Here is a 14,972-nt window from a genome sequence, read left to right as displayed (position 1 = left end):
TAATCACTGTACTTAGAGTCTATTTTTAAGAGAAGGCAAAGGATCACAATTAGCTAACTACAGCCCTCTCCGATTCCAGACGTCTGCTTTGTCCTCTGCCTCACCTTTCTGGTTATTTACCGCTCAACAACTCCACGTGAAGTTGACCAAAGTTCCTGGAGTGCCACAGCGACACAAACCCCTCGAGTGCAGCAGGGGGACAGGGCTGGTACCCCCGTGGCACGCCAGGGCAGCAGCCCACCCTCCACACACAAAAGAGCCCTCAAGGCCACAGCGAGGCCACCGCAACCGTGTCCCCTGAGAGGAAAAGGGAAGCTGCTTGAAGCACCAGCCCACACTGCTAAGTCACGCCATAACGGGCTTATTTCCTACATTTGGTGGCAGCATAGTATTCAGGATAATATTATCACTACTTGTGCAGGTTGCTGCCAACCCAAAAGGTGGAGATGCGAGAGTTAAACGACAGAGCTGGGGAGTGAATCACCAAAAAGTCTCTTCCAGAGTCAGTTCTCTGTTTGGGGGGGAAGTTATTTTAATTCTGTGCCTCACAAACAACCCGCAGCCTCACCGCGTCCTCTGGAGCCAGCCAGACTGACATTAGAACAAGATTTTTAAACAAACGATGCGCCGGGGCAGCTCATGTTCAGCAGGCACGAAGGCAGCCCCACTCTGAGGCGTGCGGTGCGAGTAAGGCGGCACCTGTGCGCGGTGCGGCGGGCCGGGGGCAGCGCCCATGGCTTAGCGGAGGCACAGCCCCATGGACGCCGCTCTGCCGGCACCTGCCTTCGCCTCGCAGGTGAGTGGGGCTCGGCGGGGAGAAGGAGCGCTCCGCCGGCTGCCCGCTCTCCTCGCCCCCCTCAGGCGCCCGCCTCGGCGGGCAGCCCGCGGGCTGAGGAGGGTCGGGGACGCGGCCGCCCTGGCCTCCCTCAGGAGGCGCCCCGGGGCTTTTTGGCGGCACACCTGTGGGGAGCGCCCGCCTGGGCGGGAAGTCCCTTATGTAAGGGCTGGGGCTGAGGGGGGTGAGCTGGGGCCATGGCCATGGGGAAGCCGCTCAGCGGGGCGCAGCTGGTGGGGGGCGGCTCCGCAGAGGGGTGCAAGGGAAGGGGGCGCCTCGGAGGACGGGCTGCGCTCGGCGGCTCTGCCTCGTCCGCCCAAGCGGCTCTCCCCGGGCTGGATGCCACCGGGCAGCCGCCCCATCCCCATCCCCATCCTCATCCACCTCCTCCTCCTCCTCCTCCCGGGCGGTGCTGGGCGGCGGGCTGAGGGAGTTGTGCGGGAGCAGCGCTCCGGGCCCCGCAGGGGGGCAGCGGAAGGTGGCAGCCCCCGGCGGCACCAGGCGGCGCGGGGAAGGCTCGGAGCTCGCCCGCTCCCCTCCACGCCCCTCGCCCCCGCCGCACTCCGCCTCCCGCCGCCCGGCCCCCCCCGGCTCGCCCCGCTCCACAAGTGCCGCCCGGGGCTGCGGGGCTGCGGCACCGCCCGGGGCCCGGCCCGGCCCGGCCCGGCCCGCCCGGGGCTGTCCGCGGTGCTGAAGGGCTGAGTGCGAGCGGCCGGCCGGCCCCTGACGGAGCCAGCCCCTGTATGTTCGTATTTATGTTCAGCTCCTGGCGCAGCGCAGCATCCAGCAGCTCGAGCGGCGGCGGCGGAGGAGGCAGCGCTGAGCCGGGGCTGGGAGGCAGAATGGAAGGTTTTCTTCGGCTGCTCTTCGGCTACTTGGTGGCGGACCTGCTCACGCTGGTGTGTCGAGCTCAGGAGAAAGCCGGCCAGCAGCTGGGGAGCTTCGTGGTGCTCTCAGGGGGGAACCACTCCAGCCTCGGGGAGCAGCTGGACCCCTCCGAGCCACCTCCCACCCCGGACTTCTGCAGGGGTTACTTTGACGTGATGGGGCAGTGGGACCCCCCCTTTAACTGCAGCTCGGGGGAGTTCATCTTCTGCTGCGGCACTTGTGGCTTCAGGTTTTGCTGCAAGTTCAAGAAGACGAGGCTGGATCAAAGCACCTGCACAAACTATGAGACGCCGCTGTGGATGAACACTGGGAAGCCTCCTTCCCGCATCGACGACCCTCTGCACGACCCCACCAGGGATAAAACCAACCTCATTGTCTACATCATCTGCGGGGTTGTGGCAGTCATGGTGCTGGTGGGGATCTTCACCAAACTAGGGCTGGAGAAGGCGCACAGACCCCAGCGGGAGCACATGTCCAGGTAAGGCTGAGTGCCAGGTAGCAGGGTTGTGTTGTGTGTCCCCCCTGCCCTCCTCCTCTAACACACACACAAAAAGAAGAGAGGAGCCCGTGTGTTCCTGCTAAACAAACACCTCCGGCCAGGCAGGCTGCATTCTCCTGCAAGGCGACCGACAGAGAGACCAACTTCGCAGAACAGGGCTCCTGTGGTTCCCCAAGCCCGGGTTATCAAAGTGCATGTATACTGAGGAAGACTAGAAATAACTGGGGAGTCTGCACAGACAGCAGTCCATTTTTATCTGCAGCGTCTGACCCTCTCCCCAGTAAGATCCAGCAAGTGTTCCCAGATACACTGTGCATGAATAGGAAAACAAAATCCTGCAACCAGCAATACTGAATTACAGAAAGCCTGATAGGTTCCCTCTTCCAACTGTTTCAAAGCTTGGAAAATGTTTTTACTTCTCAACTGAAGCATGTAAACAAATGTCATCTCACCCTCCCTCTCCAGCTGCAAAATGATTTTGGCAGGACCTTCCTTACTCCCCCAAACCTTGCAAGTGTGTGAGCTATTTGTAAAATATCTGAGCTGTAAAAATGAGCCAGGGTAGAAGGGAAAAGGGATAACAAAATAGAAAAGCTACTGTAGAATTTCTTAATATTTTCCAGTTACCGTTGAGAGGTAAAAAAAATGGAATATGAAAATCTTGCATCCATATACATGTGTGTTATACTCTATATCCACAGTGTAATGGCTGAGTTACATCAAAGAGAACCTCCCCCACCTAGAGTTAGGCATGCTGTGTGCTGTCTACTCCAGATCCTGGCTGCCTAGTGGTGGAGAGGCAGGTGGGCAGCTCGGGACAGAGCCCAGTGGCTTTAACAACATATTTCAAACCAAGATTGTCATAGCAGTTCAAAACCAAGGCATAACACATTTGTCAAGTTTGCAGTCTGTCTGATTTTTTATGCTAATCCCAAGCACATGAAAGTAAAGCAGATGGGGTAAAGGCATTGAAAAAGGCAAATAGCTCCATTAAAGAGTCTAAATTGATTCCAACATCTTGGGCAACTTCAGTGATGAAATGCAATTAAAAGGATGCCTTCTACTGGACATGCAGTGTGGCAGAAAGCTTCCTCTTGCCCTGCTAATGGTGTGGTTCACAATCTTTAAAGCTTAGATGAAGAATCTTCCTCTGAAATACAGCCCAAGAGATCAACTCAACACCTGGAGCCGTATTTTTTTTTTACTGAAGTTCCTATATGGATTTTTGTTTAACAGCTTATCCTGAAATGAACAGGAAAAAGCCACCAAAAATACTCCTGCAAATGCATCACCAGTTCACTAGCAATTATTTGCTATTTTTAAACTGGCTGATATGGATACTACTGAGAACAAAGCACATCACACAAATTTTAGTCAACTCAACACTGTGTGTCAGTGGTAATTCTGCAAAGACAGTTTTTGTTGAGCAAGGTATACTAATCCTTTAGACATTTTGAATATTCTGAACTACAAAATTGAGAAAAAGAAGAATACATGGATCCCAATTTCTTCTTAAAATCTTACTCTTAAACTAAGGAGCTGAAGCTTGTTTGGAAAAAGCTCTCCTTTGCTTCAGTCTATTTCTGTAGTGTCTTCATGCAGGCAAAAAGACAGGGCTTGTAACAGTTACAAAAACCAGGACAAAGTGAAGGTGTAGCCTTCCCCTTCCTAGCTTAAATAGATCGCATTTTCTACTAACAGAAATATTCGCTAAAGAAGCTCTGTATATTTGCTATTTAAAGTACAGGTGTGAAGTATCCTGAAAGGATATTCTGTCTTAGTTTTTGGAAAGAGAATTTTAGGGGATTGGAAAATCATTCTGAAATCCTTCAGTGATGTGTGCATAAAGATTAGGTTTCTGAAGTGGTTATTAGAAAGGTCATGTCTTACCCTGATTACTTAACACTGTCTGAGATCTTTCCTCACCATGAAAATGTTCAAGTCAGGATTATAGCAACTTGGAAAGTCATGATCACATGGAAAAACAGTCACCCACTCAGTACACATAATAGCTAGTCATGTTCTGAAAAAGCAGCGCTACTGCTTCCCCCCCCCAAAAAAAAAAAAAAAAGTTCTCATACTCCTATTACAGCTGCATGGGGTGGGTTTATTGTTAATTGTAAAAGGAATTAATTTGTAAATCTCTTGGGCAATCTAAAAATCTGTTCACTGAGTGAATAATTGAAGTAACCCCTTTGTCCTCGGATGTGTTTTTATTCCATCCTAGTTCATTTTACACTACTAATGCTGTGCAAATGAGGCTGCAGTGCTTAAGAAACAAATAATTTATCTGTTTAAGCAGTTAATAGTACTAGCAATTAAAGTAATATTTAGCCTGTATTCATATTCACCATTTTTTATCACACATAACTATAGTATCAAACAAAAAACAAAACCAGAAAGACCCCTTACGTCTTTTATGTACTGAACCTTATTAACAAGCAGAAGTATAATGCACTGAGAGTGTTAGGTAGGCCAAACTAGAAGGACTAAGTGTTACTCCATTTTGGCTGGCAGCAAGAAACACACGGAGGCTGATTTGTTTTCAGTTTCCTTAGCTAAGATTGTCTCCTTTCCCTCCCCTAGCCAAAAGATACATAAAACACTGCAATCCCCTCCATCCTAGGAAAAGATTCACCTACGGAAGGGCTGGCATTGCTTATCAAAAAAGCAATGCATAATATAAACTGATCTTTTTTTACGAGGGCTGAGTTTTTTAAAAGTGAACCAAATACAATTGGTATAAATAATGTATTTCCATTTTTTATTTATATTAAAATATATGAACAGCTACCTGACACATGGGAATAAGAATGATGATCTGTAAATAGGAAGTAAGAGTGTGCCACACACATTAATTCCTTATATTATTTCATCTTATAGTCAGTAATCTGCTGCTGAAGTAAGACACGTGTGTGTTAGAGTGGTACAATAGGCAAATAGAGGAAACTTCACAGACTCGGTGAGTGTAGTTTCTACAGTCTTTCAATACATTGTGTTTACTGCTATACCAAAACAAACCAAGAATGCTCTATTCATTTCCCTGATTTTTCCTGAAATATTCAACAATGAAAAAGCATTGGGAAAATGTACTTATGCAGTGAAAACAATGCATAGTAAAAAATCTCTAGTGGGAAAATCTATTTAGAAAAAAAGGTCAAAATTTATTCTTTTTTAGGGAATTTGTTACCTCCTTTTGTTTTAAACAAAAAGACTTCAAGTATGGAACTGCTGACATTTTCTTTCTTGTTAGATCAGTGCTTTCAGTTAATCACCTTGCTGTTGGTACGGAACTGTAAATATGGAAGATGAAAATGGAGAGGGAAGGACAGTATCAACTCCACATGGCATATTTGCCTTTAGACATCACATGATAATACATTGTTTATATCATTCTCCCTTTGTTACTTGAGATTAAAAGGAGATAAAGGAGATAAATGTTCCCTCGGGTACAGTGTCCAAGAGCTAAGCAGTAAGAGTAGGGTCCAAGCAGCGTAACTCCTTTACCCTCCTGCCTTCTAAGAGAGCAAGGGAGCAAGATGGTGTATGGTACCAGACTTGGCAAAGGGAATGCATGTGGCAGCATTGTGTCTGAAAGGAAACAGAGAAGGGATCTGCCTCCTGAAGCAGACCTAGAAGCTCCGCTAGGCATATGAGGGCAGCATGTGCTTGCTGCTTAAGACTACAGCAATGAGACTTTTAGGCTCCCTAGTTAAAGTGGAGAATGCGGTCTCGAAAATTTGTAGAAAAGGAAAATGCTTTACTTTTGTTCCATGGAGGAGATTTTTCTGTAAATAAAGCTACACCTTTGTCTTCTTCCCTAATCCTTGTGGAGAATGTGCAAACAAACCAGGAACCGAAAGAACAATATTTACAATCATACCCGTACTCTATAGATCTTTTTTTTTGTCAGTGCTTCTGACAGCCTGTTAGCAGCTTACCGAATATTATGAACCATCTGAGCTCTTCTTTTATCCTTCACAATGTGCTGAGCTCACAAGTCAAGTCTTTTGTTGATCATTCAATAGGCATGTACCTGGGGCCAAAAATAGTCTGACTTGCCAAAATACTGAATCCTATGTGTGAAATTATTTCCCTCACGGGTTTTGACCCAGTTCTGGAGGCAAAATATGACAACTGACCTTTCATGAAATAACCTGTGTTTCAGCTTCTTCAGGCTTATAACCATAAGGGAAATGTATGGCTCCACATGTTTTTATAACATCTGTAAGTTATATTATATATCCAAAGAGAAAAATCCTGTGGCAAGAGAAATCCTGAAGTTTTGTGATGCTTGGATAGTTCTGGGGCACGAACTCATACATAGGTAACATTTCTCCACTTCTGTAATGCTACAGTCACTAGCAATATACAGAACATCCTGATACAGCTACCTGATTAGAAGGTTATCTTGTAGTTTGCATTTCCTTGAAAAATCATCAAATACAGCAAAGGTGTGGATAAAGATCCTCCGCATATATATAATTTTTCAGTGGGACCTACTTCGTATGATTCAGGTGAGACAAATGCATGGAGGTATTAAAACAGTTTGGTGGCCTATGCAGAATTTTTTGAAGCGCACATCTGTTCAAGCATGTTATCATGTTCTAGGGTGCATAACTCCCTTTATCAATTACATTATATGGACAAAACCCTAAAAGAACAAAATACAGGTACAGCATTTCCTTTGTGCTTCAGTAATAAAAGCTACCACACATTTTTAACTCTCCCTTACACCAGTGGAAGATATGGACAAGCTCTTTGTTATGTGACCTACTCTGCCCTGAGAAGATCATAACTTTGGCTAACACAGTACAAACATGGGTGCCACGCTATTAAAAATACAACTTCATTATGAGAAGTTCATTTTTTCTTAATGCAGTTGGAGAGCTCATTCCTTAAAAACTCTACAAAAAAAGCCACCTTAAAATGGTAGGAAACTTAGTTGGCATTTTCACAGACCGGCAGCAGTTAATCTGCTATCACATGTGGTGTTATTTAAAGTCTACAGTGAACAATATTTACAATCAGATTAAGGGCAATGAGGAAAGCATTTCTGAAAACCCTCTCTCACAAAGTTGGGAAATACTAATCTATGTATTATGAGATCACACAGCTTTAACTCGCACATCCAAGTTAGGAACTTTAATTTGCCCTTCTTCCCTTCCCAGACATTTCTCCAGCTGAAATTTCTCTGGCATAAGAATATTGATGTCAATAATTTCCTTTGTATAAAGAAATATTGCATAAATTGACTAGATATTGATACTTTTGGTGCCCACATATTCAAAACTATGTTTTGCAATATAATGCTTTCCTTTTGCACCATTTTCTACATACCTTTGTGAGATCTCTCCTAGTGAATTTTTATTTTTCTGCTATCTAGGCCAGCTCTGCTATTTCTGCTGTATAAGCATTGCTTCAAATGGGAACATTGCTCTGATACCATTAATCATTTGGTTGCTATCTCCTGACCTTTTATAGCATCAACAGAGTACTCTGTAACATGTTGATCACAACTGTAACTAATATTTTAATAACACAATGCTAGCTATAAACACAAGGAAACATCAGTATCATTCAGATGTGTACCAAAGCAATGTTCCTGCAATCTGAGAGCAAGCTCCAGCTCAGAATTCCTCTCTGTAGTTTAAATGAAGCTACTATTTAATATTTAAAAGTACAGTACTTGATCAAGAAATCAACATATCACAGAAGTGCAGTGGAAGAGCTAGATTGTACTTGTGGCTTTCACGAGTGAATGTGGTTATTTTTATTTATTTATTAGTTTATAAGCTAGTCTTCCTTGATGCACTATCTGGGACATTGTATATATTTTTTTGCAGAAAATTAAACTAAACTAAACAGGGCACAGTGCCCAGAAGATGCAGCCATTTCCTTAAAAACTAGCTCAAGTGATCTAAAAATTAGAGGCAAATAACGGTCAGTGCTGCATTAACGTGAACAGAGAGGCCTTGCACAGAACCCTGAAGACCCTCGTTCCACCCACCGTGTCTGTCCTTTGCCCAAGGGAACAGCTTCTGCAGGCGGGCCAGTTATTTTGTACCAGTGAGCTTCAGCAGGTAGTTACACGGCATGTACCTAGGGGCTCATCCTGCTCCTAGTGGAGTCAGTGGTAGAAATCCATGGCCCCAGCATCACAGAGAGGGGTAGGTAATGTCATGCTGAGAGCTTCAGAGCTTAAAAGGTAGCTGATACAGGTGTGCATGCTTACTTATGTGCCTGAGAACACAGTTCTACCAGGCAGGTTGCTTGGCAGTGAAACTAGTCTGGAAAAAATACACAAGCACAGGATGAACCCATCTCAGATACGTCAGATACAGCTTCTGCCTGCAACAGCTTTTGCCTGCAACGCTGCAGAACACCCCCGAACCACTATCTGGTTGGGCCTGGCCTAACTTTTAAGACCCCTTTTGCTTGCTCTCTGTCCTTCCATTAGGTTTCATCCATGCAAGCTGTGGTCCGTCTTAATGATCAGGTGGCTGTCACAGAAGTAAGAAAGGACAATTTTTAGCTCCCTTTCTGTATGGGAACAGCTTAAATCCCTGATTATGGCAGGTGTTATACCTACTGGATTGCTACAGTCAGGTGACCTTTCATCTTTGATAATAATTTTCAAGAAAAATGGCCAAGACCTCTGTGTGGTGGGTGCTCTGTGCAGTTAGTTGCATGCATGGGAGCTAACCTCAGCAGACCCTGCTGGGAATCTAGGTGTGAGGATAACTGCAGGGGCCGGTGCTGCGCTGCTCAGCTGCCAGCTGAGTGCAGTGGCAGAGCTGCAGTGGCAGTCACCAAGCACAGGCAATGGCAGAACTCTGCAAGTCTCAACAAGCTAAAATTACGTTCCTACAGAGCCAAGACAGCTGAAGAACTTAACGTGTCTATTACTGCTAGCACACTAAGGCAGGCTAAATAGCCTTAGGTGCAAAGTCTCACAATGAATTTGAGTCCTGATTTGTCCTGAGACATTATGATGGGCCTTATCTCAAACTAAATAAACTGTAAAGCATTGCAAATACCTTACAGATTTTGCAACAGGTTTATCTGATTTCGTTTGTTTGTTTTTCAGGGCTCTTGCGGATGTTATGCGACCTCAAGGTCCTTGTACAACAGATCATATGGAAAGAGATCTAAACATTGTAGTACACGTGCAACATTATGAAAACATGGATACAAGACCTCCTCCAAATAACTTACGTAAGTTGCATTAGAACTATATTAATGTTTGGAATGCTGTCACTAAAATGAGTACTATGGAATGAATATTGGTGGATGTTAAATGAGGATAGATGGCACAAGGATTCTTGCAAATTAGGAAGATTCTTTATCAGAGAATTAGAAATATCTAGGTTTTCCTGGTGCAAATAGTGCAACACTAATGGCAAGCCATTTTGATTAGAAAAAGAGTTATTGTGCTTATTTTAGTTAGGTGTCTTGTTTGACTAATATTTGCTTTGTACTTTTGTCTCCTAACTGGTGTTTTTCTTCAGCTCATCAATCCATCCCTTATTCTATGTTTTGTTATATCAAAATAGAAATGGCTAAGCTTACAGCAAGATTTAACGAGACGTTTCATACAGCTGTAACACCCAATAGGAAAGTAGTCTCATTAGGCTGTTATATCATCTCTGCTAGTAAAATAGTTAAATACTTTCCTGGAGAGCATAAAGTTGTATGTGTTTTTCACTTTCTCATTCTTTTCTGTAATGGAAATATGAGAGAAGGCTATTATTTTGTTTTAAATACTATTTTTATTCTGCGCCTGATATTATGTGTTTGCTATTGAAGGCAAGGAAAAAGTACATGTTGAAGTTTCAGAGGAACTATGGTGACATTTCAAGGGGTTCTGAAATCCTAGGCACCTTATTTCTCAGTCTTGTATTAGACCACAGAGCAGATCTTTCTCATGCTCAGATAAATTTTCCTTTCATGAACAGTTTCAGTGTAATTTTAATTTGCATGTGTTTATGTATTTTGTATTCATCTATATCATATATATGCATATATACATAGAAATTTTAGATTATATATTTACAATTTTAAGTTCAATATATTCGTAAGTTTGTGTCATTCAGGAAGGTATGGATTATTAGGCAGTGGATGGCTTTATTCTGTGCTGTAGATCAAGGTAGTTGAGCATGTTACTGCAAATATACTTTTCCTGAAGTGGTATTTGTGGTTTGAAACATTTAAACTAGATGCACAGGTCTTTTCCTTATCTTTCTGTAACCACAGAAAGCAGAAAATTTGCTTATAGCTGGGCAAAGGATTAGTTTTATTCAGATTGCATTGTGCAGTTATTGTGAGATTTTGTTGCTCCCTTCTTTTGGGGGAACAGGGTAAGGACAATGAGAGAAAAAGATGATTCACGTGCTGCATGCACTCTTGATACTTGTTTTGTGGTAGAGGCTGACTGTGATTTCTTATGCGTGTTTACAGGATAATAGAGAATTAAAACTGTGACCTCTAATAAAGATACCACATATAGTGAGCTCTGACATCTAATCTGTCTGCACTGCTTGCCAGCAAAGTACTTCCACCTGGGTGTGTGCAGTTGTACAGTGCAGAGGGGGAGGTACCTACATACTGCAGCAGAACAACTCTTAATTGTGTAAAAACATGCCACTTCTCGAGGGGAACTTATGCTTCTCTCTCTCAATCAAAGGTGCTCTAACCCCTTTAAGCTCCTGTGGTTTAAGGAGGATATGCACTATCTCTCTCTCTTTGCTCTGTGTATTAGCTCTTGCCTGATCTCTTCTGATCCTCCCTGTGACCATGTTTTCAAGGAGGAAAATGCAAAATGCTAATGAACTCAGGGTACAATCCTTTGTTTCTCTCACACATTAAATGTTTATTAAGAATCCCAGTTAACGAAGAGAGCCAGAAAGTAAATAGATCCTTACTGCATTGATTGTGTCTAGAATTTTGTAATTTCACTGTTTTACTTAAATCTTTGTATACTTCAATATACAATATACCACAGCAGGTCTTTAAACCTATTAAGTTTCTTGGATTTGAATTCAGATTAACCAATATTCTATACATTTACTCATTATTTTGTATTTGTTGCCACTATATTCCCTCATAAATTCATCTAAAACATGACTAAATGACCTTGTAAAATTAGCCAATACATCACAAATGATTAAAGTGTGTTGAGTGCATGTGCATTTATGGTGCAGGGAAAAAGCTTTAGAAAGAAACATTATTAAGACAAATACTCTATGCCCAGTATCTTAGTGATTTGAAATTTTATACTGGAGTTCTGAAACACTGCAAAAGTGGGGATATTGCTGAACCATTGTCAGAGCAGCATTACCTACTAGTAGTGCTGAAAAAGTGACAGGCTTTTGGGGGTATATTTACAAGGAAATAAACCAGACTGAATTCTATTCCAAATCTTTACTTAGACAGAGAAAATGAAGTGGTAACAAAATTATAGAATCGACACTTTGATATATATATTTTTAAGTTCTCTTTTGTAAGTTACCACTTTCTACTAGCCATCTTGAAATGAAACTTAAAAATGTGATGTACTTTTCACATTGGTCCACAGATAAGAAGAGGGCAGGAGTAATTTCTTAGGCATTATATACCATTTCCATATTGTGTCTTTCAAGATACTGAAGACAAACTTTTGAAGGCCAAACTTTATTAAAAATGTTCTGATTTGAAGGTTCAGTTCCTGTTTCTGCCCTCTTGAAAAAACATCTTGCTGATGCTGCCAGCTCTGAAAAGTGGGCTGGCAAACTTTGCATGGGACAAACTTTGCATGACATCTGACACTGAAAATGAATGTCTTTATCCCTGGACTGCTTGTTACCAGAAAACAACGATTTTCTAAGCTGCCTGCAGTAAGCACAGCTATTTGCCAAAATCAGCTGTGCAATGGAAGGCCAAAAGTAGTAATTTCTTTTCAGTGTCCTGCAGTCTAAGAAGTGCAGTTTACCAACTTTCTTGTCCCTTCTTTTCTCATACTCAGAAAAGAAAAGCCATACTGGAGATTCTAGAAAAACTTTTTTTTTTTTTTTTTTTTCTGTGCCCATGTGAATCCAGACAACCTAGATGCTCATTAGTGAAAGCTACTTTGTCCTTAGTGGTAGTTACTTGCTGTAATTTTCTTTCTGTAATGTGCTTTCCTTAGGATTACTTTTTCATTATTTCACTTCATTCATGCACATTAGAATGGAACAGTGCTTTGTAAACAAGCAGCAGTTATCTACCAAGAATCACAGCATTCAAGTTTTCTAGCATGGCATGTTAAATAAAATAAAACAGACATGTATGTTAAAAACAAAACCAAGAGCAAACATTTCTGCAGAATTTGAGATCAGTTCTGTTCATCTCTATTTAACTTTCATGAACCTTAAGAAAGCAGCAGCATTCAAGATTTCTTTTTCTACTTATTGTGTTAGCAGTCAGCAATTTATTTAACTTGTTGGGATTATACTAATAGTGCAGCAGGAGCTAGGAGGCTTTCTAGCTACATCCTCATTTCTGGAAGGTGATTACTACTATTATTTCTAATTCATAATCTATTATGGCACAGTGAAACAAATACTTATGTTAGTGCTATCCACAGTCACTTTTCCTAATGATCAGTAAAAGCTTGGTTAGTATCTCCTCAATGATAACTGGCCTTGCGCTCATATATTTAAAGCATTTATGCAGAGTTCAAACATACAGCTGACTTTAAAGGGTAGACAATTCTAGATTATGATGGTTTTAAGGTGAAAAATGTTAGCTTTTACTTAGCTTGACATGTATAAGTTATTTCTTCATTTTTAATTTAACATAACAAAAAAGAAGGGAATTGCAAACACACCACTGAAAGGAGAAAGTGTTGCTGTATCAAAATAGCTGGTTTTAATACTGGCCAAGGATTTGCAGCACATGTGACTAAAATGACTTTTTCTCTTCTTAAACATATGCAAGGGAATAATGTGTTTGCTGCTACATTTGATTGTCAGTTGTCCTGGATACTTACTGACTACAAATGCTAATGCTGAAAACAAAGCTAAGGCGTTTCTGTAATGGGTGCCTTATGATAAGTTAACTTGTGTTATTTCTTTGTGTTGAGACAGTAAATGTGAAAAGAGGAGGGTATTTTTTGAAGTTCTCACGTATTAGAATAAACACTCTGCATTGTGTATTCCTGTACTTCCCCCATGGCTGTAAGTAGAAGCTCAGTCCCTGTTTTCCAGTGAGAGAAACTGTCACTGGTTTGACACTGTGAAAATACAGTTGGAATGTGCAAGAGTTTTTCTGCAGTCTTTTTCATCACTCATGAATATGCTTTTTTGTTGTTGAATGCAGAGCTCTTTGGCAAACTAATTATTTTTATGTTTAACTTACAAATATAACATCATCTGATATAAACAAGTGTATGTGTTTGCATTGCATTATATAAGCCCAATTCCTACTGATATAAAACACTAATTTACTTACTTGTGTAATAACAAAGAAGTAGTCACAGAGAACGTGAGGTATTACTCTAATAACATACTTGTGTTGGTAGGGGCCTTGAAGCTCTACTAAAAACATCGTTCTGATGGAGGGATGCACAATGCAAAGGACTGAACAAATTACTATCTTTGGCCTCACTGGTATCAAAGTTGCTTGATTACAGTAAAATGCTTTTTTAACATGGCTCCAGCCATGTTTTATGAGCGAGGAGATGGAGAACACCAATAAGTTTCCAACCAAGAAAAAGATGCACAGTGACAGAAGAAGTGAAGAAGTACTGCTGATGGAGTGCACTGAGACAGTGAAGAATGAGGGAGAATAAAAGGGCCCGCTTAATTGGAGGATGTCCTTAGTTCACAAGAAACTGCAATGCTGTGACAGAGAGAAGGGACTGTAGTCAGTAAGCGCGGGGAATTTGTTTCCATTTCAAACCTTAGTTTTCATGGCCAGAATGCAAAACCTCATTTTACTGACCCATGGCCTACCCAGGAAGCACCTTAACACTATTACAAAAAGTCAGATACTTTAGATAGTTCCTAACCTAAAAGCTTATAGGCTTAAAGTAAACTGAGAGACGGCTACTGAGTACATTTTGGTTGTTATATACAACAAGGAAGAAAGATTCTACTTTTAAATTACATAAGTCTTGAAACTAATCACCAAAGAAAAAGCCCACATCACCATCACCAGCCATGTCAAAAGAAATATTGTATTTTTTTAACATAGTTTCTTGAGACCACTTTTCAAACCACTTTAAATTAAATTCTAGATACGGATTTCAACTGAAATTACGGTATCTAGTAGAACTTCAAAGAATTAACAAACTGGTGATGGATTTTTTCTTAGCTATAGGAGAAGAGTATTACAGCTCCAAACCTTCCATGCTGGACACACAATTTCCCATACAAACTTCAAGTCTAAAGATGCTGTTCTCTTGCAATTCAGTCATTCAGTGTCAGACAGTGATGTTTAATCAGTTCTGAATGTGTGTTCAGTCTCACAATCATTAATATAAAAATGTTAGTAATTTACATTCAGATTCTAATTCAGATTCATGATGCTGATTTATGAGAAGATGCTATGAACCTTCTTGAAACACCAATAAGGATTTTCAAGGAATTTAATTACAACCTGATAATGAGAGCTTGTGAGTTTATTTAGGAAAGATAAAACAGTAAAACAAATGAAATATCTCATTAAGCATTGACTGCAGTACTTTCCCTTAATTCGTTTAAAAAAAAAAAAAAAAAAGAAAGGATAATT

General features: G+C 41.7%; 1 protein-coding gene across 2 annotated transcripts in view; it reads left to right on the top strand.

Annotated features, from left to right (window-relative positions):
- Nucleotides 1-454: 454 nt before the first annotated feature.
- Nucleotides 455-14,972, top strand: part of SHISA9 (shisa family member 9) — a 181,643-nt gene continuing 167,125 nt past the window's right edge. The window contains exons 1-3 of one of the 2 annotated variants that reach the window (XM_068699265.1): nucleotides 455-796; nucleotides 1,599-2,201; nucleotides 9,313-9,440. In XM_068699265.1, coding sequence (XP_068555366.1) covers nucleotides 1,678-2,201; nucleotides 9,313-9,440 — 652 coding nt within the window. In that variant the 5' untranslated portion in view covers nucleotides 455-796; nucleotides 1,599-1,677. Of the gene's footprint in view, nucleotides 797-1,060; nucleotides 2,202-9,312; nucleotides 9,441-14,972 lie in introns of those variants that run through there. The other variant, XM_068699264.1, reaches the window with a different exon arrangement.

Source organism: Anas acuta, chromosome 15 (assembly GCF_963932015.1).
Source record: "Anas acuta chromosome 15, bAnaAcu1.1, whole genome shotgun sequence".
Lineage (NCBI taxonomy): Eukaryota > Metazoa > Chordata > Aves > Anseriformes > Anatidae > Anas > Anas acuta.
Note: the sequence above shows the minus strand (reverse complement) of the source record. Positions and strands in the feature narration are given on the sequence as shown.